The 23,654-nt window shown below is 36.9% G+C and overlaps 1 protein-coding gene across 6 annotated transcripts in view; it reads right to left on the reverse strand.

Moving 5' to 3' along the window:
- Positions 1 to 6,045: 6,045 nt before the first annotated feature.
- LOC101894587 (FK506-binding protein 5) overlaps positions 6,046 to 23,654 on the reverse strand; it is a 55,076-nt gene continuing 37,467 nt past the window's right edge. For 5 of the 6 annotated variants that reach the window (XM_020035811.2, XM_059130497.1, XM_011293107.2 and 2 more), the window contains 8 exons: positions 14,079 to 14,202; positions 11,381 to 11,470; positions 11,046 to 11,319; positions 10,482 to 10,970; positions 10,226 to 10,339; positions 6,788 to 7,038; positions 6,502 to 6,718; positions 6,046 to 6,426 (listed from right to left, as the gene is read on the reverse strand). In XM_020035811.2, coding sequence (XP_019891370.2) covers positions 6,226 to 6,426; positions 6,502 to 6,718; positions 6,788 to 7,038; positions 10,226 to 10,339; positions 10,482 to 10,970; positions 11,046 to 11,319; positions 11,381 to 11,470; positions 14,079 to 14,202 — 1,760 coding nt within the window. In that variant the 3' untranslated portion in view covers positions 6,046 to 6,225. The remainder of the gene's footprint in view (positions 6,427 to 6,501; positions 6,719 to 6,787; positions 7,039 to 10,225; positions 10,340 to 10,481; positions 10,971 to 11,045; positions 11,320 to 11,380; positions 11,471 to 14,078; positions 14,203 to 23,654) is intronic. The other variant, XM_059130496.1, reaches the window with a different exon arrangement.

A 23,654-nucleotide genomic window follows, 5' to 3' on the forward strand; every position in this document is an offset into this window, starting at 1 on the left:
TCTGTGCAGTGATTTTTTTTTTGTGGGGAAGCTACCAGATGGAGAGGACCAATATTTCCCATCTCCGAACTCGATCTAAGTTTGATAATAATATTACGATGTACTAAGTTTGAATCAAATTGGATACTCCTTTCGAGAGTTATCGTGCACACCAGCCAGACAGTCAGACATACGGGCCGATATTAACCATTATTTGCACTATGAACCTGAAATCGCTATATCCAAATCTTAGCCGTTCTGATACAAAATATCATTGTTGTCGAATTCATATTACGAATGTGAAGGATTTAAACACCAAATCAGATGAAACATATACATGGGATCTATAGCTGTATCTGGACCGATTTTCTCCAAATTTGATGTACCTGCTTCAGGACTTTTTGACAGATATTAGCCATTTGGGGCACAATTAACCCGAAATCGGTTGAAGATATATATGGGACCAATATGCAAACCTGATCCGATCTCGATAAAATTTAATAGAGGTATTTCTGGGCTGTATCTGATATCTGGTATCAAAGATCATTGTTGTAGGGTGCATATTACGAATGTGAGGGACTTAAAACACCAAATCGGTTGAAACATATATGTGGGAGCTATAGCTATATCTGAACTGATTTTCACCAAATTTGATGTATTTACTTCTAGACGAATGTGCCAAAATTCAGGTAATTACTTATATTGGCCATTTGGTGTACAATTAACCCGAAATCGGTTGAAGATATATATGGGAGCTATATCTAAATTTGAACAGATTCTCACTAATTTCAATGGCGTTCGTCCTTGGGCCAAACAAATATTGTTTGGAAAATTTCATCTTAATCGGATAATGAATTCGACCTGCATTTTGTTCACAAAAATACATGAACAGATGGACGGACGGACTGACATGCATAAATCGACTCAGAAAGTGATTCTATAAAGCTTCTCAAAAGTAACTTCCTTCTTTATGTTACAAACAAATGCACAAAGACATAATAACCTTACCACTATGTGGGGTAGAGTATAAAAAGTACTCCATTAACAATGTATATAATGTTTATCCTTTCTTGTCAGACTACTAAATATAGCATTTAAAGGCCATAAGCAAATGTCCTTGAAAAAGGTCCCTTTTTAGTGTTAACGAACTTGTATTTTTTTTGTAGTAGTTGTACACTTACCCCCACTACGGAATCAATTTTCTTGCACACGATTTTCGTCATAACAGCGGTATTTGGTCAGACATTAATAAAAGTCGCTGCTATGCTCCGTCGCAAAACATGAACAACGCCTTTCTGTGAAAATGTCAATGGTGTTGCCATATCCCCGAAGATGTTACACAACATAAATATTCATTATCATTCTCACAGGTCAAATTAGTTATTTTCCCATGCGATGGACTTATTAGGAGGGGGATAAATGCTAAACACATACGTACGTACGGCCATGTAGTAGCTATGCAAAAGCCCTATTAAGCAGCAACAAGTTAAATATTTCAAATTTTGTAACTCACCCCTGAGTGGTGCACCTGTTCTGGAGTTTTGTTTGCGCCATTTTTTAAGTCTTTCCTTAGAGTCAGCCAAACCACTTGTTGTGACGATGAATATATAATTCTTGACTACGTTTTTGTGGTGGTTTGTTGGAATTATTTCCAACCCCAGAAAAATCGTTACTTTGTTGTGAACAAATACATTGGGTCTGTCTGGGCGCACAAAAATTGGTAAGAAATTGTTACTGGAAGTGGGCTCTTAATACAAAAAGTCTGGCAAAGAGAACAAACGAGTAAGAAAATCTAAGGGTTTTGCAAATTTTTGCATAAACGTTTCCAAAAATATGAGACAGAGAGGGGGAGAGTTCATGGGAGAGCAGTGTCGCCTTGTTAAACAAAGGCTGATAAAAGCAAAGGGCAATAATGTTTGGTTTGTTATTATTTGGCTACGTTCATAGGTGAATATGGAAGTTCTTGAGAGAGAGAAATTTCATGGGAGAGCAATGTCCCCTTGTTAAACAAAGGCTGATAAAAACAAAGGGCAAAAAAGTTTGGTTTGTTATTATTTGGCTACGTTCATAGATGAATATGGAAGTTCTTGAGAGGGAGAGAGAGAGAAAAAAAGTTCATGGGAGAGAAATGTCCCCTTGTTAAACAAAGGCTGACAAAAACAAAGGGCAAGAAAGTTTGGTTTATTATTATTTGGCTACGTTCATGCATGAATATGAAAGTTCTTGCCGAACCAATTCTAAAAGTTCTTGCAATAAAAATAAGCAGACATACCTAATTTTGTGTGCAGAACTGTCCATGATGTGGCGGAGGGAGAAAACCACATATTAATGACTTTAGGATGATGTGTAAATCTTATGAGTAGTGCATACATACATACAGGGTGAGATGAAAAAACTGCAACCAACTTCAGACTGCTGTCACTTTTAAGCCACTCGACCGACAGCCGTTAAAATTATTCCAGTGACAGCTCATTATATTGTTTACAAGCGTACAAAAGCATTTTGGTGAGAATTTTCCAGAAAAAAAGTTATTCGTGATGGAATTCAAGCGTGATTGTGTGATATCTTCATATTTGGCTGGAAAATCACAAGTGGCTGTCGTTAGAGCACTCCAGAATTTAAATGTGTATAAATTTTTTGTGTCTCGTACTATCGCGTGCTACCGTGATACTGGTAGCGTAGCGCGACGTCAAGGCGACGGACGTAAGAAAACAGCAACATCAGCAGAAATGGTTCGAAAAGTAAAGAAGCGACTTGATCGCAGTGGACTAAAAATAGCTCGTGAGCTGAAAATATCGCAAATATTGAAAAATGAGCTCGGGGTAAAGCCATTGAAATTCCAAAATGTTCAAGAACTTACACCGCAACAGAAAGAAAATAGACCCAGACTCAAAAGAGCTTAAGAGTTGCTTCGCTTGGCCGAAAGTGGTGAACTGCCGAATTAGGTTTTCACCGATGAGAAAACATTAGTTGTCCAGCAGTTTGTAAACAAACACAATTATTATATTTACATGCCAAAGAGGTCAGCTGAAAGCTTAATATGTGCACCTCTGATTGGCCACGAGAACTCAAGCGACGGCCATGGTGATGGTGCAGGCCGCCATAACAGTCGATGGTTGCTCTCCTCTCGTATTAATGGACCGTGGCATCAGAATAAATGCCGAATATTATCGCGAAAATATTCTCGAGGGTATATTAAAGGCTTGGGCACGCAAGCATTGTGACCGCAGACCTTGGACATTCCAACTGGACTCAGCACGCGCCACCCATGAATGGTTACAATGAGGTTCCTCGCTTCATTTCCAGCGCACAATGGCCACCAAAATCTCCGGATACTAATCCGTTGGACTATTGTGTCTGGAGTATTTTGGAGAGCAAGGTTGCCACTAAAAAATACCAAAGTGTCGATCACCTCAAGTAAGGGCTTTGTCGGGAATGGGCCAAAATACCGCATAGCAAAATTTGGGCAGCGTGTGATGGTTTCATTGACCGTTTGAAGGCCATAATTCGTGACAAAGGTGACGAATTCGAACAAGTCTAAACTTATTCTAAAACTTGATGATTTCCGACATTTTTACTTTCATTCAATAAAATTAAAAAAAAATGTAAAAATTATGGCGTTTGACTTGGTGCAGATTTTTATCTCACCCTGTATATATTGATAGAATGGAATCACCAAATAAACAATTGTATTTAGGATGTTGCTCTATTCCACCTATTGTTATTGTACTATGTGTAAATCTATTGAAACATTTTCAGATTTTTAAGCAATAAATCACTTTTCCCTCGAGGATTAAAAAATAATAACTCAAGTGTTTTTCATAATCCCTACTTCATCTAAAGCGATTATTAAGTGCTCAAAGTATGTATAGCCATTAGGAAATAAACAATTTCAATTCAATAAATCTTTTTAGATTGGCTTAAGTGGATATCCCGTGCCTGCGTAAAGAGAAAAGCTCACTTCCATTCAATTTACTTTTTATACCCTACCCTACCACATAGTGGTAAGGGTCTTTGTGTATTTCTTTATAGCATGGAGATGGAAGCGAGATAGACCCATAGTCGATTTATGCATGTCAGTCCGTCCGTCTGTCCATGTATTTTTGTGAACAAAATGCAGATCGCATCTTCAAGCGATTTGAGGTTAATTGTGCACCAAATGGCCAATAATAGTTCAAATAACCTGCACATCCAACCGAATTCAGTCCAGAAGCAAATACATAAAATTTGGTGAAAATCGGTTCAGATATAGCTATAGCTTCCATATATACGTGTTTCACCCGACTTAGTGTTGATGTTCCTCACAAGCGTAATATGCACTCCACAACAATGGTCATTGGTACCAGATATCAAAAACAGCTCAGTAATAAGTGCTTAAAATTTTGTCAAGATCGGTACCGACTTGGATATAGCTCCCATATATATCTTTGGCACATCCGACGGAACTCAGCCCAGAAGCAAATGCTTTAAATTTTGGTGAAAATCGGTTTATATATTGCTATAGCTCCCATGTATATGTTTAATCCGATTTGGGGTTTTAAGTTCTTCACATGCGTAATATACAATCTACAACAAGGATATTTGATACCGGACATCAGATACAGATAGTTCCCAAATTAAAGCCATGATACGCATTGAAATAAGGTTCATAGTTGGTATGATCTACTTCACATATATTCCCAAAATAAACTATTTTTGTTACGGGAGCTTTACTAAATAGGCATAGTGGTGTAGGGTATCATATAGTCGGCCTCGCCTGACTTTTGACCTTTCCTTACTGGTTTAGTATATCCCTAGAGTCAGTCAAACTACTTGTTTTGACAATGAATTTATAATTTTAAACTGCATATTTATGGTGGCTTGTTGGAATTTTTTCTAACCCCTGAATAATCGTTACTTTGTTGTGAATGTTTACATTCGGTCTGTTTGTTTCTTCAAAAATTTTTGTAAAAATTGTGGCAAATTTTTGCTCAATGCCATGGTAGAAGAATATAGGTAGACGCATCGACACAGCTGCTGGGACAATGAACTATCAAACTAGTTTTGGAATTGAAAATATTGAATGAAAAATGATTTATATTTGTAAAAATAGTTGAAAATGCATATTATAATAACCTCCGAATGACGTCATATAAGAAAACATATAAAAATCTACTTATATTTGAAAAAACATTTAAAAAGTTTTGACATGTCAATGTACCCAAGCGTTCATGCATCTACCTGTATTTTTCTACCATGCTCAATGCCTATTTTTTTTTTTTTTTTTTTTTTTTTTTTGAGAAAAATTTGCCGAATGTAAGTTCTTCTGTTATTGGTTCAATAGCTTTGTTATTTCTAAAGAAATACAAAATCCTGGCTAGCTTTGCCGCTTTTAATTGATTTGTTTTGACAAATCAGCTGATTGCTTAAAGGGATGCTGTCCGTTCCATGAAAAGTAAGTAGATAGACCTAATATGACGTTATATATTTATTTATTTCTAGCAGGCCTTCTGTATTAAATTATGGGCCGAATTTGAAAGATGTCAATCTACATGACTTTGTTCTTTTACTTTAAAATCCGTAAACAAAAACATTGTTATGTATTTAGTTCTTTGAAACTATTTCTAGTTGTTTAATTTTAATACAGTTTGAGAGTCTTCTCATTTCATTGCTAACAGTTTGAAAATCCTACAATTTGAGCTAACGGACATTTGAAAAAGAATTGCTTCTTTTTAGTTCCCACAGTTGTTTATTTCTGCACTTATCTTGTCTTGTTGTGGTGTGTGGCTTAGCTATGTTATCATTGCCATGGTCACTGTTGCTATGGTGCAAATAAGAAGAAGCAGCATTTCATAGTCACCTGTCATCCAAAAGAGTAAACACAAACAAAATTGAATTTTTTAACTTCGTTTGAAAAATATTTTTTGCCAATTGAACGCTGTTTACAATTGAAAATAAAAACCCAAAAAATTGTTTTATAACTTTTCGCGAGTGTGTGTATGTGATTAACATGTCTGTGATTTTATTCAAGTGATTCCTGATTCTTTGTTTGAAAACATTTCACAAAAAAGGATAAGAAGTTTCAAATTCAGAGACAAGGTAAGAATTAAATTCTTAAAATGTATTTTATTTTTTATTATTAAAAAACAATTCAATTTGTTGTTAAGGATATTGTGTGTATTGTATTATAATTTATTATTATATAGCGTGTAACTGTGTGTGTTGTGTGAACGTGTGGTGTTTCTTGTGGTGGAGTGGGGAGGACATTTAAAAACCTAAATCGGCTAAAACAGCATCCAGTTCGCTTTGTAAATTGGATGCCTTGGAACGGACTTGATGGATTTCATCTTGTAGATTATCAACGTTGGCCTGCAACAGAACATTACATTTCTTCATGGCATTCAAACGGCTTTCGTGTTTCTTGAGACGCGGTTCCAAATTGTCCTTCTTGGCCTGGTTGGTGGCATCCTATTACATTGGGGAAAGTAGAAAGATTGGATTATTCAAATGATTTTGTAATTAAAATTTGTGTTTTTGTTCTACCTCTGCTTCTGATTCACTTTCTGTTTCATTTTCACTTTCCTCCGACTCGGATTCCTCAGATTCTTCCTCGGTCTCGTCTTCGGATTCTTCTTCGCTTTCTTCATTCTCTTCGGCCTCATCCTTTTCTTCGTCATCGTCAAGATCCATGTCTTCTTTCATGGATGAAGCCATTTTGTGTACTTCCTTTTCCAGTTTCTTGAACTTTTTCTTTTCTTCTCTGGAAAGAAATCGCAGCGCAAACGATTTTTAAAAAGGAACAAATTTAAATTGGTTTCCTTGATCTTACTTGAGTACGACATGATTCTTCTTCATGATCTCCTTCAATGCCGCTTTTTCTTTGCGTGCCGCTTCCTGTTTCGCCTTGACCTTGGTGAGTTTACTACGCAAAGCCTTAACCTCCTTATTGAGACGTCGTTCACGTCTGGCAATCTTCTTCTCTTCGGGCTCGTCAGGATCACTTTCGCTTTCTGGCTCAAATTCAGGTGGACTATCCATGCCATTGAGGGCATCGCTAGGCCGTCTAGAGTCATAGCCTCCCTGTTGCAGACGAAGAGCAAAATTTGTTTCAAAATTTTAAGTTGAAAATATGAAATTATTTTGGGAACAAACGGATATGAACCGAGGTAAGTGTTATTGAATATGAGCAATGAAAATTAATAGTAATATATTATTATTTTTTAGTTGTTTTTAAGCACACAATCAGTCGTACTCTAAGAAAATAATATATATTCAAGCAAGATGGAGTCGTGTTAAGTTGGGTGATATCCTTGGCCGTATTGAACTGACTGCAGTGTAGTGAATTGATTTAATTTAATAGTCTGTCTGAGGAATGAAATGGATATTATTTGTGGTTGAAACTTATGGACATATTTGCGTAAATTGCACTGGGCAACATATAAAATAATTACGGAAAAAATCCAGCAAATTATGTAAGTAGAGCTAAACCAGAAAGAAAAGGTCAAAAGTCAGGCGGGGTCGACTATATGATATCCTACACCTTCATGCGTGTGTAGTAGAACTCTCGTAAAAAAGTTTATATAGAAAATTTATGTGAAGTATCAATTATCCAAATCTGCATCAAAAAATTTCTGCACCTTCTGCAGCAGTAAAGCTTGTGATATATGCTGCTGATGACTGCATCATCATGACAACAGCCGTGGACATCACCGTCCTGGAGGGAAAACTGAAAGGGTATCTCCACTTTCTGAGTCGCTGCAGTATAGACATTTAACTGTATATCTGACCAAATCATATGCGACGCTAAAACCGTTTCCAGACAACACTATAGTCGAAGATTGGATAATTCCAATAATCCAAAATCCGAGAATTTTCGAAGTCATATTCGATACCTTACTCACTTACAAGCAACAAACAGCAATTCAGATTAGAGGAGAAGCAAATACTGAAAGCTATCTTCTGTACTTTTTGGGTTAAGGACAAATAAGTTCTGCTGACTTCTAATAAAGCAGTCAGTGGCACAGTAATCAATTATTATCATTCAGATGAGCTACAAACGGAATGAAGAACTTAATATACCCTCCATACTATGTATGAGGGATGGTATAAAAAAGAACTAGTAATGTTAGCGTTTGCCTAGCAGTGATATGATTTTAATAATCATCATAAAATTGCTACAAAGTACAAAATCTTTATCAGCGTAAAATTCTAAGACGATTTAGCCCTGTCCGTCCGCCTATTGTAATCACGCTAGAGTCAAACCGAATTAAAATAGGAAGCTATTTGAAGCTCGTATTGGGTACTTCAACCTATGACGAAAATTTTCTATACGGGTCCACGTCTTCGCATAGCCCCCATATAACGATAACTCCCGATATTCGGTATTTTGATGATTATATCGACAGTATTCATCGGAATTGTTTTGAGTTTCGTATTTTGGGTACTATTAATGGGTACTACAACCGGTATGATGATTACCTATGCAGGCCCACATCTTTCATTGAGCGGTATTCTTCGACGATTTTTTTTTCGAAATTTTTGAAGTTTAATCCAAATGGTATCTTCCAATGGGTTCGGCCCGTCCAAATCTTAGCTGCTTTTTTACTTGTTCTATATCTTTCCTATCACCACTAATACTCTCCCTGAGATGAACTCGATAGACCAATGTAGCTGCGCATCCTGTAACCTAATCTATATGTACTCTGCTCCAACCTTGATTTTATTCTTAAGCGATACTCAGTGGAGAGCCCTGAAGACTACACTAAACAATGCTAGCGAAAGTTTCAAGATCACGGCATGTCATCAGACACTGAAAATCAATTTAAATCCTGAAAGACAGCCGGAAATAAAACCCCGGCGTCCAGGATGTCATGCCAACGGAAATTGACGACTTTCTCTGGCTGCATCGCTGATTTATGCTCGAGCAATTGAGAAAGCCATAGAAGATTATGAACCTAATCCTTAAAAAAGGCTTTCCAATTGGCAAAAAACCACATGGGCCCAACTAAGGTTTGGCCGGTCAATCAAGCCATAATTATTGTCTTTCAGAAAGCCATAGAACCTAAGTATGTCCTACAACAAATCCTTACCAGTGACAAAAAAAAAAAACAACATTGGTCTCAACAAAGGTCTGGTCGGCCTATCATCCTTAACACAAAGCAAGCCATAATACACCCTCTATACGGAAGAGATCTCACGGTAACATACGTATAACAGACCTTCTCCAGCCTGGACATTTTTCTTAAGGGATACTCGGTTGATAGTCCTGCAGACAAGATGTCGGCATGTAATCTGAAACTACAAGCCAATGGTTCAAAATCCATTCCCAAGGCACATCCGGAAGGAAATCCAGCGATACTGCCTTGATATACCGCATGTTATATCTACGGGCTGACCGACTTTCAAAGTCTCCATCGTGCTCGAGAAGTTCAGAAAACCAAAGAAGATTTTGAGCCTAATTATGTCCTATAACAACATCCATCAGAGGTATTGCTAAGAAACCCTTACCAAACCTCACAAAAACAGTTAAGAGCTGGTTGCTCCATAATTATTCATGAGATAATATTGGACTTAGAAAACATGGCCTTCATATTCATTCTCAACCAGATGGACCTATGAATAATGGTCTGCATATTCGTTCTTAAGTCTGTTGAAATTTTTGAAGGGCAATGGAACATATTGCCGGCTTTGGATCGACGTTCTATAAGAGGAGTCAACATCTTAACATTATGACATATATAAACTTCCACAAAAGTGTATAACATTTTATTTCAATATTTTAAATATTCTAATGTATTTAAGAGGCTCTTGTAAGAATCCCTTGGTAAAAATCAGTTTCCTTTCTGTGTTCAATACTGTTTTCATCATCATTATATGTATGCCATGCAGATTACACAGTGTGTCCATCAATCTAAAATGGAGGAGGGAGGAAGGTGTAGATGCATAAGTGTACTTAGTGTTTCAATGCATGTGAGATGACATGATAATCCAAAGCTAGGGGTTTGATTCAAATCAAGAGTTTTCAATTGTTTTACCACATGTTTTATATTGGGATTTAGAGTGTAGAGGTCCACCAAGGAGTAATGTGTTCAAGCTTTCGACAAGCTCGAAAAGACCACGAATTTTAAAACGATTATTTATGAATGTCTCAATTTTAGAAGGATATTTTTGTAATTGCAATCGCGAAGCCAATTTATCCCACATTACTTCTTTATTTTCCCATTATCCACGATTTTGTTGAATAGTTTTTTTTTTGTATGAAAAGTACCTTATGTATACCATTATGATTGTAATATGAATGCGTTTCATAATCATTTTCATCATAAGCATAATAGTAATCATTTTGGGCTGTAATATTATAATGGCAGCGGGGGCATGTACCCTATGGCGTAAGGCAAAAGCATTTTCGGGGGGTTATTTGCAGTAAGCGGCAGCAGGAAAAAAGCAAAAAGAAGTAAGAGTTTTATTTTATAGCAAATTTTCAAATTTTGCAAATGTATTGCATAACCAATACACCCTCTTACCTGCAATGCTTGAGCCAACTTTCTTTCGAGCGCCTGTATCTGGCGTTTCTGTTCTTCTATCTCGCTCTTGGCCTGGTCCAACATTTCACTCGTCTCCAAATACTTACTTTCCAAATCTTTTGAGGTTTTCTTTGATTCTTCGGCCTCCTTTTTCAGTGAATTAACATAGGCCTCTTCGGAGGCCGGTGTGGTTTCCATTGTGGCCACAATAATTCTTGAGCCATATTCCAAAGTTTTCTCTCTTGACTTTTCACGTTCCAATTCAGCCTCAAGGGTGGCAATTTTGGCTAACAACTTCTTGTTTTCTCTCTCTTGAGCCTCACGATTACGTAGCTCAAGGGCCAACATTTGCTTCGTACTCTGCAGATCATCACGAATCTTGTCAATGTCATCCAATTCATCGCCGCTGGAACCATCCAATAGGGCAGAGACAATACTACCGGCTCGTGACAGACTGCTGGCAGTAACTGAGGCCGCACCATCGGTGGCCTTTACAAACCAAATACAAAAAATAAAAATGTTAAATTTGTTACCAATCCAATTGGCTTTTTTTCGCAAACTTACATCCCCAGCCAATGCCGCACCACTGGCAGCATTTGCCAACATATTTATTTTAGACTGGGACTTTTGCAACTGTTCCTCAATTGTCATTTGACGCCGGAATTTGCGCAGACCCTCAATGAATGGCTTACTACGATCATTGGTCTGGGTTGGCTTTAACCGTACACCCGACTGGATTTGTTGCAACAACTTGTTGTGGGAATTTTCCTTTTCTGTTTCATAGATGAACTTGTTGTCCACCTTGGTCATGGATTTGCATGTAAGTATGGGTTGAGATCTACAAATTTGGTGTTTTATTTTAAAATCAATTTGTGTGTTTAATTTCAGATTTGCCATACCTATCATTGCATTCCACATGACGCAGTTTTTTGCCGCTTTCTACTTCCTTCATCATTTCGGACCAATCGGGGCGATGTCGCGGCCGTTTTCTGTTGGCGAAAAAATTAAAAGTAAACAAGAGAACAATAAAGAAAACTTTGTATGGGATTTTGAAATTTTCTATGGTAGTTAGAAAACAGAGACCCTTTTCCGAGTCTTTTGAATAACATGGATGCATAAGCCGAGGCATTTGCGGCGTGATTTCTAAGTCACTTTGATAGCGAAGAGATATCCACGTTATTTGGATAACATAGATTCGGCCATTTGGATAACCATATATGTATTATTCGAGTCAATTGGACAACATGAAAGCATAATCCGAGACACTTGCAAAGAATTAACCCATTATCCGAGTCATTTGAATAACATTCCTGTATTATCCGAGTCTTTTTGTTAATTCAGATACATTATCCACTTTATTTGGATATGTTATTCGCGCCATTAGATAACATATACATATTCTCCATGTTGTTTGGATAACGTAGTAAAGTATAAAGTAGATAAATTATCCACGCCTTTGGGACAACGAAAATACATTTATAATGGGATAACGGAAATATATTATCCACCACTTTCGGATAATTTGGATACTATATCTTCGCCTTTCCGATAAAGTAGATACATTATCTACGCCCTTCAAATAATGTAGATACATTATCTACGCCTTTCAAATAACGTAGATATATTATCCATGCATTTTAGACAACGTAGATACCTTATCCACGCCTGTGGAATAACAGAAATACCCTATCCACCCCTTTCGGATAAAATAGATACATTATCCACACCTTTCGAATTATGTAGATACATTATCCAATCATTTCGGATAACGTAGATACATTCTCCGCGCCTTTCGCATAACGTAGATACATTATCCATGCTTTTAGGATGAGGTAGATACATTGTATACAGCTTTCGGATTATGTAGATACATCATCCACCCCTTTAGGATAAAGAAGATAGATGTATATACATTATCCATGCCTTTTGGATAACGTAGATACATTATCCGGGCATTTCGGATAAAGTAGATACATTTTCCACGCTCTTCGGATTCTGCAGATACATTGTCCACACCTTTCGGATAACGTTGATACATTGTCCACACCTTTCGGATTATGTAGATACATTGTTCATGCATTTAGGATAACGTAGATACATTATCCATGCCTTTAGGATAACGTAGATACATTATATACAGCTTTCGGATTATGTAGATACATTATCCACGCCTTTAGAATAAAGTAAATAGATGTATATACATTATCGATGCCTTTAGGATAAAGTACATACATTATCCATGCATTTTGGATAACGTAGATACATTATTCACGCTCTTCGGATAAAGTAGATACATTATCCACGTTTTTCGGATTGTCTAGATATGTTGTCCATCCCTTTGGGATATCGTAGAAACATTATCCGCGCATTTCGGATAACGTAAATACATTATTCACGCCTTTCGGATTATGTAGATACATTATCCATGCATTTCTATTAACGTAGATACTTTTTCTACGCCTTTCGGATATCGTAGATACATTATTCGCGCCTCATAGTTGTGTAAATGCATTATCCATGCTTTTCGGATTATGTTGATGTATTAACCACGCCTTTTGGATAATGTAGATACATTATGTCCGACTCGTAAAATCTTCATCCGGCTCGTTTATAAAGACTACCTCCGTCTTATCTAAAAATACTCCCTCCGACTGGTTTAAAAGACTCTTCTCTTACTCGTATATAAAAGCTCTCTCTCTCTCTCTCTCTCTCTGGCTCGTCTACAAAGACTCCCTTCAGATCGTCTACAAAGACTCCCTTCAGATCGTCTACAAAGACTCCCTTCAGATCGTCTACAAAGACTCCCTTTCGATCGTCTATAAAGAATAGTATATAAAGACTATCTTTCGATCGTTCAGACTCCCTCCCTACTCAACCATAAAAACTCTCTTCCCGCTCGTATATAAAGCTGGTCTATAAGGACTCTCTCCTCTTTTATAAAAATTCCCTCCAGCTCGTATATAAAGGCTCTCTCCGGATCGTATACAAAGACACCCTTTCGATCGCCTATAAAGACTCTCTTCCTACTCGTCCATAAAAACTCTCTTTCCGGTCGTATATAGAGCTGGTCTATAAAGACTCCCTCAAGCTCGTATGTAAAGGCTCTCTCCAGCTCGTATATAAAGGCTCTCTCTGGTTCGTCTACAAAGACTCCCTTTCGATTGCCTATAAAGACTCTCTTCCTACTCGTCCATAAAAACTCTCTTCCCGCTCGTATATAAAGACTCTCTACAGCTCGTATATAAAGGCTCTCTCCGGATCGTCTACAAAGACTCCCTTTCGATCGCCTATAAAGACACCCTTTCGATCGTCTATAAAGACTCCCTACGGTTCGTTTATAAAGACTTCCTTTCGATCGTTTCCTCAACTCATCTGTAAGGACTCTCCTTAGCACGTCAGTAAAGACCCCCTCCAGATCGTCCATAAATACTTCCCTCTGCTCTTCTATTAAGCTGCTAGCTTGCACATAGACTTCCCCCAGCTCGTCTATGATGACTCCCTCCAGCCCGTTTATTAAGACTCATCTCAGCTCTTCTATTAAATCTCCCTCCCTGACGCCCCTCTGTAGTGGTAAGGTTTATGCAATTTTATACTTACTTCAGTTTCTCCAATGCCTGTTTCTGGGCTTCCGTTAACTTCTTATCCCCAGCGGCTCCCAATGGTGGCGGTGGTGGTGGTGGAGCCTTGGGCACCAGCGAGGGCAATGGTGGAGGTGCAGGAACTGTTTTTTTAAATCAAAAAAATATAAAAAAAAATTAATTTTTGAAAATCAATCAATCGACGACGACGATGATGATGGCGGTGGGTGGTGGTAGGATATCAATCAATGCGTTTCGATTATGATGTCGATAAAAATATACAAGTCGGTGAGCCGTTTGTCTATTCGAACACCATTGAAATGGATGAAATTGTTGTGATTGACAAAATTTGAAGACGTTCACTCGCTTATTATATACATTTATAGGAATTGTTTATATATTATATGTATATCGAAAATATATATAGCCATTATATTTTTGCTGCTTATATACATACATACATTCATTCAGCGTTAATTGGAGGTAGAATAAATATTTTCATAATCAGCGAAGAAAGAAAAAAAAAAGGAAAAAATAAAAACAGTATACCAAAAATGCCAAAATAACCAAAACAAGAAACGGAAAAATGTTCTTCTTTTTGTATTTGTCATCATCGGCGGCAAACGGCAGCAGCAGCAACAGCATCATCATCGCCGAATTTCTTATTTTGCATCGATATTTGCTGCGTAGTTGCATTAACAAAATATTGCAATATTTTACAAAGCTTTTAAAATGGTAGAATTTTATTTATTTTATTATGGATTAATGGAAATGTTATTGTTTTTTTTTTGTTAATTTATTTCGTAAGGAAGTGTTTTGAGAGAAATGTTAATGTTAATGGCGAAAAAAAGGTGTTAGGTTATGTTGCCAAGTCGAATTCGAAAATACAAAACAAAGTCATAATTCAGACAAATTTTTTTGTGTCCAGACTGTTCAATACGGCTATAACAGGTTACAAAATTAGAAAAAAATGTTTGTTTTTTTTTAATCCATTGAATCAGTATATACAGGGTGAGATGAAAAAACTGGAACCAACTTCAGACTGCTGTCAATTCTAAGCCACTCGTCCGAAAGCTGTTAAAATTATTCCAGAGACTGCAACAAACCTCAGACTGCTGTCATTTCTAAGCCACTCGTCCGATAGCTGTTACAATTATTCCAGTGACAGCTTATTATAAGCGTACAAAAGCATTTTGGTGAGAATTTTCCAGAAAAAAATTAATTCGTAATGGAATTCAAGCGTGACAGTGTGATTTCTTTATATTTGGCTGGAAAACCAAAAGTGGCCATCGTTAGAGCACTCCAGCATTTAAATGTGAATAAATCGTTTGTGTTTCGTACCATCGCTCGTTACCGTGATACTGGTAACGTAGCCCGACGTCAAGGAAGTGGACGAAAGAAAATAGCAACATCAGCGGAAATGGTTCGAAAAGTAAAGAAGCGTCTTGATCGAAGCCCGCATCGCAGTGGCCGAAAAATGGCTCGTGAGCTGAACGTATCGCAATATTCCATTCGGAAAATATTGAGAAATGAGCTAGGGATAAAGCCATTGGCAAATTCCAAATAGACTCAAAAGAGTTAAAGAGTTGCTTCGCTTGGCCGAAAGTGGTAAAGTGCCGAATTTGGTTTTCTCCGATGAGAAAACATTTGTTGTCCAGCATTTTGTAAACAAACATAATGATCGTGTTTACTTGCCAAAGAGGTCAGCGGAAAATGTGCACCTTCGGTTGGCCACCAGAACTCAAGCAACGGCCATGGTGATGGTGTGGACCGCCATGACAGCCGACGGTCGCTCTCCGCTCGTATTAATCTACCATGGCATCAGAATTAATGTCGAATATTATAGCGAAAATATTCTGCAGGGTGTATTAAAGCCTTTGGCACGCAAACATTTTGGCCGCAGGCCTTCGACATGCTAGCAGGACTCAGCACGCACCACCCAAGAATGGTTACAAAATGACGTTCCTCGCTTAATTTCCAACGCATAATGGCCACCAAAATCTCCGGATACCAATCCGTTGGACTATTGTGTCTGGAGTATTTTTCGGAAAGCAAGGTTGGCACTAAAAAATACCAAAGTGTCGATCACTCAGCAAGCGCTTCGTAGGGAATGAGCCAAAATACCGTAGAGCAACATTCGGGTAGTGTGTGACGGTTTCATTGGCCCTTTGAAGGCCATAATTCATGCCAAATGTGACCAATTCGAACAAATCTAAACTTTTTCTAAAATTTGATGCTATTTCCGAGATTTTTTGCTTTCATTCAATAAAATTAAAAAAAAATGTAAACATTATGGAGTTTGACTTTATTGCAGTTTTTTATCTCACCCGGGATTTAGATATCCAGAAGTATTAATATTTAAAACAAAAACCCTTGGAAATTGAGAAACACAGAATTAGCCCTACTAGATGGATAGATGGAGCCCTACTTAAACAAGGAGCTACTCTCATTGTGGATTCCTTTTATTTTGAAGGTAACTGACTTTAAGAGTGTCTTTTTTTTGAATCGCCAATGACTCATTTGTTTTTATTTTCAGATAACAAAACAGGGAATCTAATTCAGATACGCTATCTGCATTTTCATTACGAATTATATTGGTCTGGTTAGATGCCAAAAGAAACTCCCACCGAGCTGTTTTGTCATTCGACGACGCATTATTTCCCAAGCAGAATGTATTCCGATCACTCTGTTAATAGACATCTGGGAGGAAAAAAAAAAACAAGTAAAAATGACGCTAAGGTCGACTGAGCAAAACTTTTTTTTAAATGAAATAAGGAGGTACACTTATATTTTGAATTCCACACACACCCATTAGGAATAATATCAGTCGCTGTGGAAAATTTATATTATATAAAATAGGACGAGCTCAATTTCAACAGTGGAACGGTCAGATTTCCAGACATGGACACAGAATTTTACGCCAATCAATAATCGCAACAAGTTCGAAATAAATACTACTTTCCTTGTAAGCCATCATCCACACAAAATATGCCTGATGAGCCGCTTAACCAACGGCGAAACGTGTCGCATAGTGGTGTATGTGTATGATAGTGTCTATCTGGCTTTCCTTTTCACTGCAAAAATTTCAGATCATTAAGCTCGACTCGTAAGAGAAATAAACACATAAATCATTTATATATTTAGTTTATGGGTTCTACGTTTAATTGTAGAAGCTAAAGTATATATCTCTCCCTTCAAAGACATATTGAAGGAATAAGTTCCGTAGAGTAGGAGAAGTTTATGTAGGTTCTTCTCTAAAGGTGTAGTAATTTATGGTACTTAGATTCAGAATTAACTACCACAGAGAGCAGTGTTTTATCGTTACCGCTTCTCATAATGCTCCCCAGAATCAGGCTCACTGTATCTGTATATGATTGTAAACTCCATATGGAAAGAGATTAAATTCTTATATCCATTAAATCTCCCTGATTATACCCTACACCACATAGTGGTAAGGGTATTATGTCTTTGTGCATTTGTTTGTAACATGGAGAAGGAAGCGAGATAGACCCATAGTTACTTTTAAGGATTTCCATAGAATCACTTTCTGAGTTGATTTATGCATGTCAGTCCGTCCGTCCGTCTGTCCATGTATTCCTGCGATTGAGATGAAATTTTCCAAACAACATTTGATTGGCCCAAGGACGAACCCTATTGAAATTGGAGATAATCGGTAAAAATTTAGATATAGCTCCCATATATATCTTCGTCCGATTTGCCTTTTATTGTGCACCAAACGTGTAATATCAGCCCGAATAGTGTGGAATTTTGTACATACAACCAAATTAGGCCTTAAAATAAGTATGCCAAATTTGAGCGAAATCGGTTCAGATATAGCTATAGCTCCCATATATATATTGTTCATCCGATTTGTTATTTATTTGTCCTCCGCAGCCGTAGCAGCACTCCGTAAAAACAATATTTGGGGAAATATATCAAATGCAGCTCAGAAATACCTTTGATAAATTTTTTCGATATCGGTTCAGATTTGGATATAGCTCCCATATATAACTTCGTCCGATTTACCTTTTATTGTGCACAAAACGCCCAAATGGGATGGAATTTGGCACATACGATGGAATTGAGTCTAGAAGCTAGTATGCCAAATTTGGTGAAGATCGGTTCTGATATAGCTATAGCTCCCATATATATTGTTCATCCGATTTGTTGTATTTGTTAGCCACAGCCGTAATATGCACTCCGTAACAACGATATTCAGGGAAAATATATCAAATACAGCTCAGAAATATCTTTGCCAAATTTTATCGAGATCGGTTCAGATTTGGATATAGCTCCCATATACATCTTTTACTGATTTCAAATTAATTTTGCACCAAATGGGCAATACAAGTCCGAATGTAAAAGATACACATGCTTCGGCATATTTAGTCCTTTGAAATTTAAATTATAATTATAATCGTAGCATGTATGATTGAATTCTCCCATAAAAACTTCTAATTGTTATGCGGAGCTCTACTAAATTAGCAAAGTGGTGTAGGGTATCATAAAGTCGGCCCCGCCCGACTTAAGGACTTTCTTTACTGGTTTTATAATAACAACTGGGATTCAAAAATTTTCAGTTCTTGATACCGAAATATCGGAAGAATTTTTTACTAGGACGAATACAAAGCAGCGTGGCCCCAAGTGAAGAGAGCCACGGTGAAGTTTCAATGAAATTAAGTTTGGTTTTGGACTTTATATCTAGTCCAAAATAACAAAGGATTGACAGCGTAATACGGCGATGAACCCGTACATTGTTACAATCATATTATACTGTTAAATTTGTTAATTATTTGACTTTGTTTTGTATTTAGTATATTAATTAGTAGTAGTTCATAGATTTTGGTTGTAATCAATTTAAATTTAATAATTTATCGATTTTCTGTTGGCTGTTGAAAATATGGTTAACAAAAAATATGGTTACCTTTGAAAATTTTTGTTATCTGCTGCGACTATGTTTTCTTTTAACATAAAACACCTACATTATAAAAATCCAATAGCCAGAAACGTACTTAGGGTGCAAGACCTGAGGTCTGATATTTTTTTGTCACTGTCCAAATCATAATTTTCGATGGCGAAAGTATTGAATTTACATTTATTTTTATCATTGTAATCGCGGAGATTTTTTTTTTTAGCTACGAAAAAACCAGAGCATATCTTAAAAAAAATGCGAACATTGAGTCAAAACCTTACATAGTGGATTTTTCAAAACGATTTACTAAAAAAACTTTATCATTGCGGATTTTTTACAAAATATTTTTGAGAATAACCTGTGCTACAGTGCCAAAAAATCCAGCCAGAGTTATATTTTTGAGAATTACCTTTACAACGTGATCATAAAATCCGGCTAGAGTTATAATTAAATTTGGTCCCTCCAAGGTGGAATTGCTTTGGGCCCACTGTGGGGAAAAATGGTCAAGGATACAACTTTGTGCTGTCCATTTTTAGAAAGAGCATTGCAAATGCTTCTAGTTCACTTATTTTAACACATCAAATCCATCTAGAAATCCCGCAGTTTGCCAGACTTTAACTTCAGTTGGCCATTCCAAGGAGGAATTCACTTGGTCGCACTGTTGAAAAATGGTCAGGTTAGGTTAGGTTAAAGGACGCGCAGTTATCATATGGTAACCGCTCCACTTGGGGACCTATATGTCCATTGTGTTCATCGTAGAAGAATAGTAAGAAAAAAGGAAGGAGTGGTTGATAGAAGGGGTTGAAGATAGGAGATAGAGTTATAGAGTGTGATCTACGGCTGGGGAATTTGCCGTGTCTTCTTTAGCCACTTGAATCTTCTGGCTAATTGAAAGATTACTAAAGGGTCAGTGTTAGAAAAAGAAGACAGATCATGTGACCCTAGTTCCTCCACCAGCCTGTATCTCACATTAATGAGTGCTGGGCAGTGTTCGACTGTCTCGATTTCTTCTTCATCTTGACAGATCCTACAGTAGTCAATGTCGTCGCTGTCCCATTTCGAGGTCATTGCTCTCACCTTACAGTGACCTGTGATGATACCCACCACAAGCTGTAGATCAGGTTTCGACAACGACAGTAGCGACTTTGTTCTCTTCTCTGAGAGTGTGGGCCAGAATCTTTTGGAGATGGTGCAACCCATTACGTCTAACCATTTTTTTGGATTCTCTCAGAGTAATGTCTGTGAATGACCTGTAGGAAGTAGCACAGTGGTGGTTTAACCGAGTTATCTACTTCAATTGTAGTTGGATCCTAGCCTGGCCAATTGATCTGCAGTCTCGTTATCAGGGATGTTATAATGACAGCAGAGCTTGATGGACAACCCAGTGTTTTCCAAGGCTTTCCTGCAGTTCAAAAAATGGTCCAGTATACAACTTTGTGGTGTACATGCGTGAAATGAGCATCGGATGTTTCGAATAATTTTTGGAAACCCTATCTAGACTTAAATACCTTGATATACCCTACACCACATAGTGTTAGGGGTGTTATGTCTTTGTGCCTTTGTTTGTAACATGGAGAGGAAGCGTGATAGACACATAGATACTTTTGCGGATCTTTAGAGAATCACTTTCTGAGTCGATGTATGCATGTCGGTCCGTCCGTCCAGGTATTTTTGTGAATAGAATGCAGGTCGCATTTATTTGTATTTGTTTGACCCAAAAGCGAAACCTATTGAAATGGATGAGAATCGGTTCAAATTTAGATATAGCTCCCACATAAATCTTCAACCGATTTTCCGGTTAATTGTGCACCAAATGGCCAACGTCAGTCCAAATGACCTGAATTTTGGCAGGTAGAATTCCTCCTAGAAACAAGTACTTTAAATTTGGTGATATAGCTCCCATATATCTTTATCTGTTTGAATGGTCAATGGCCAAAATCAGTCCAAATTTCCTGAATTTTGGCACTTCCGACTGAATTCATCCTAGAAACAAGTACTTACATTTTTTGAAAATCGGTCCAGATATATCTAAAGCTCCCATATATATGTTTTATCCGATTTGGGGTTTTAATTCTCTCACATGCGTAATACGCACTCAAAAAAATGATTTTTGGTACCGGACATGAGATACAGTTTGAAAATACCTATGCCGAATTTTATCGAGATAGGTTCTGATTTATATATATACACCATCAGCCGATTTTACGGTTATTGTCCACCATATATGTAATATCAACTCAAATTGGATAGATTTTTTCATATTCAACCGAATTTTTCCATTTGGTGGAACTCAGTCCCGTATATCTATTGCTTCAATAAATATTTTTATACCCTCCACCATACTATGGAGGGTACATTAATTTTGTTATTCCGTTTGTAACTCCTTGAAATACTCATGTCATCTCTGTCTGTGTGTCTGTCTGTCTGTACGTCCGTCTGTCTGTCGTAATAACGCTATATTTCGAACGAATTGAGAGAGAAGGCTAACATTTTACAGTAGGCAGGTTAAGTTCGTAAATGGGGTCCACCTTTTCTTATAGCCCCCATATAACGGTACCTCCCGATATTCGGTATTTTGATGATTTTAGCGACATTATTCATCGGAATTGTTTCAAATTTAATATTTGAAATTCGAAATGGATACTACAGCCTAAGACAGAAAATTGTCTGTGCAGGTCCACGTCTTTGTATAGCCCCCATATAACGGTACCTCCCGATATTCGGTATTTTGATGATTTTAGCGACATTATTTACCGGAATTGTTTCAAATTTGGTATTTGATATTCTTAATGGATACTACAGTCTAAGACAGAACATTGTCTATGCAGGTCCACGTCTTCGTATAGCCCCCATATAACAGTACCTCCCAATATTCGGTATTTTGACGATTATAGGTACAATACTCGCCGAAATTGTTTGAGATGTCGTATTTGAAGTTCGTAATGTATGCTACAGCCTGCGACAGAAAATTGTCTATGTTCAGGTTTTCGTATAGCTCTGATATAACGGTACCTCCCTATATACGGTATTTTGATGAATTTAGCTACATTGTTTACCGTTGATTTCTAGTTTTGAATTTTAATATGGTAACGGCTTGTGACAAACAATGCGTATGTAGGTTCACGTCGTATAGACCCCAATATAACGGCTACATTCGCAATTTTTACGATTTTAACAGAATTTTTTACGGATTTTATTTTTTGAAAATTTCTAAATTCGTTCCAAATGGTGGAGAGAATTCAAAGTTTGGCCACCGAACTTACTGCTTTTTAACTTGTTTATTATAATCCCTATCGAAGTCCTAACATGCACTATACAGCAATGTTGTTTTGGTACAAGAGGTACAAAAGCCTCCGCCAATTTTGTCGAAAATCGTCTCAGAGTTGGATATAGTTTCCAAATTGTGACTATTCTAAATCCATAAGGTTGGAATGATCTACTTCACATACATTCCCAATATAAACTTTTTTTTTTGTTACGGGAGCTCTACTAAATACGCATGGTGGTGTAGGGTATCATATAGTCGTCCCCACCCAACTTTTGACCTTTCCTTACTGGTTTAATTATTATTTTAACTTATTTAACTTTGAATACAGGGGTCATTGAGCCCAATTCGTTGATTTTAAAAATGGCCTTTGAATTCCACCAAAAAAAAAAAAAAAAAAAACAAACAAACAATGTAAATATTTAAAATAAAATTTAATTCCTTTTTGGTGGTTTTTGTTTAGCATTTTTAACCACCCGGCCGCTATAAAACTCCAAAAACTATGAATACCCGGAGAATGGATGTGAGAATATTTCTATCCATTTTTTGTTGTTGTTGTGCGTTTTATATTTGTTTTTTGTTCGTTGTTGCAAAGAATTTAAATGAAGTGTGAATTTAAATGGGGCAATATTGAATGTGAGAAAGGATGAATTTGTTCTGTTGCTGATCTCTGTTTTTTCAGGAATTTTCTATGCATGAAAAAAAGGTGAGGGGGAAAATTGTAATAGTATATGTAGATATAACACTTTATATGCAGCTACAAAAAAATACAAAAACAAAACAAAAAAACGGCAACAAGAGATTTGCATGACCCAATTATGTACGGCATATAGTTGGTATTCTGCCTTTTTTTTGCTGTTGTACGTTTGAACCATTTTGTTTGGCTGGTGGCAGATCAATAATTGATAACATCTGTTGGTGTTTTTTTTTACACGGAGGTCACAAAAAACTATGCGATTTCTTTGGAAAATAGAGAGAGAGGGGGGGGGGTGTGCATCCCCTACCTCCCCCTTTTTCCAGGCGAAGCTGTAGGAGGTAGGCGTAGACTAACTAAAAACCGTATATAAGGTAACAATCAACAAATCGTAGATGTTTCATATTTCTTTTAATATTTCTTACAGATGAGGTCAAAACATTGCGGAGTTTAATTTGTAATTTTACATTTTAGAGGAAAAAGTTCAATGGCTCTGGAAAATTTAAAACAAAAATTTTGAAAGATTATGTGAATTTTTTGATGGCGCGCAGATTTTTAAAAATATTTGCTTAAATATTTATTTAGACGAGGATTTTAAAATATGTGATTTTATCTAAAATTTTTTTTTCTTGTCAACTTTTTAAAAGTAGATATTTGATGTATTTTTATACCCTCCACTATCCTATGGAGGGTATATTAATTTTGTCATTCCGTTTGTAACTTC

This window comes from Musca domestica, unplaced genomic scaffold (assembly GCF_030504385.1).
Source record: "Musca domestica strain aabys unplaced genomic scaffold, Musca_domestica.polishedcontigs.V.1.1 76, whole genome shotgun sequence".
In the NCBI taxonomy this organism is placed as follows: domain Eukaryota; kingdom Metazoa; phylum Arthropoda; class Insecta; order Diptera; family Muscidae; genus Musca; species Musca domestica.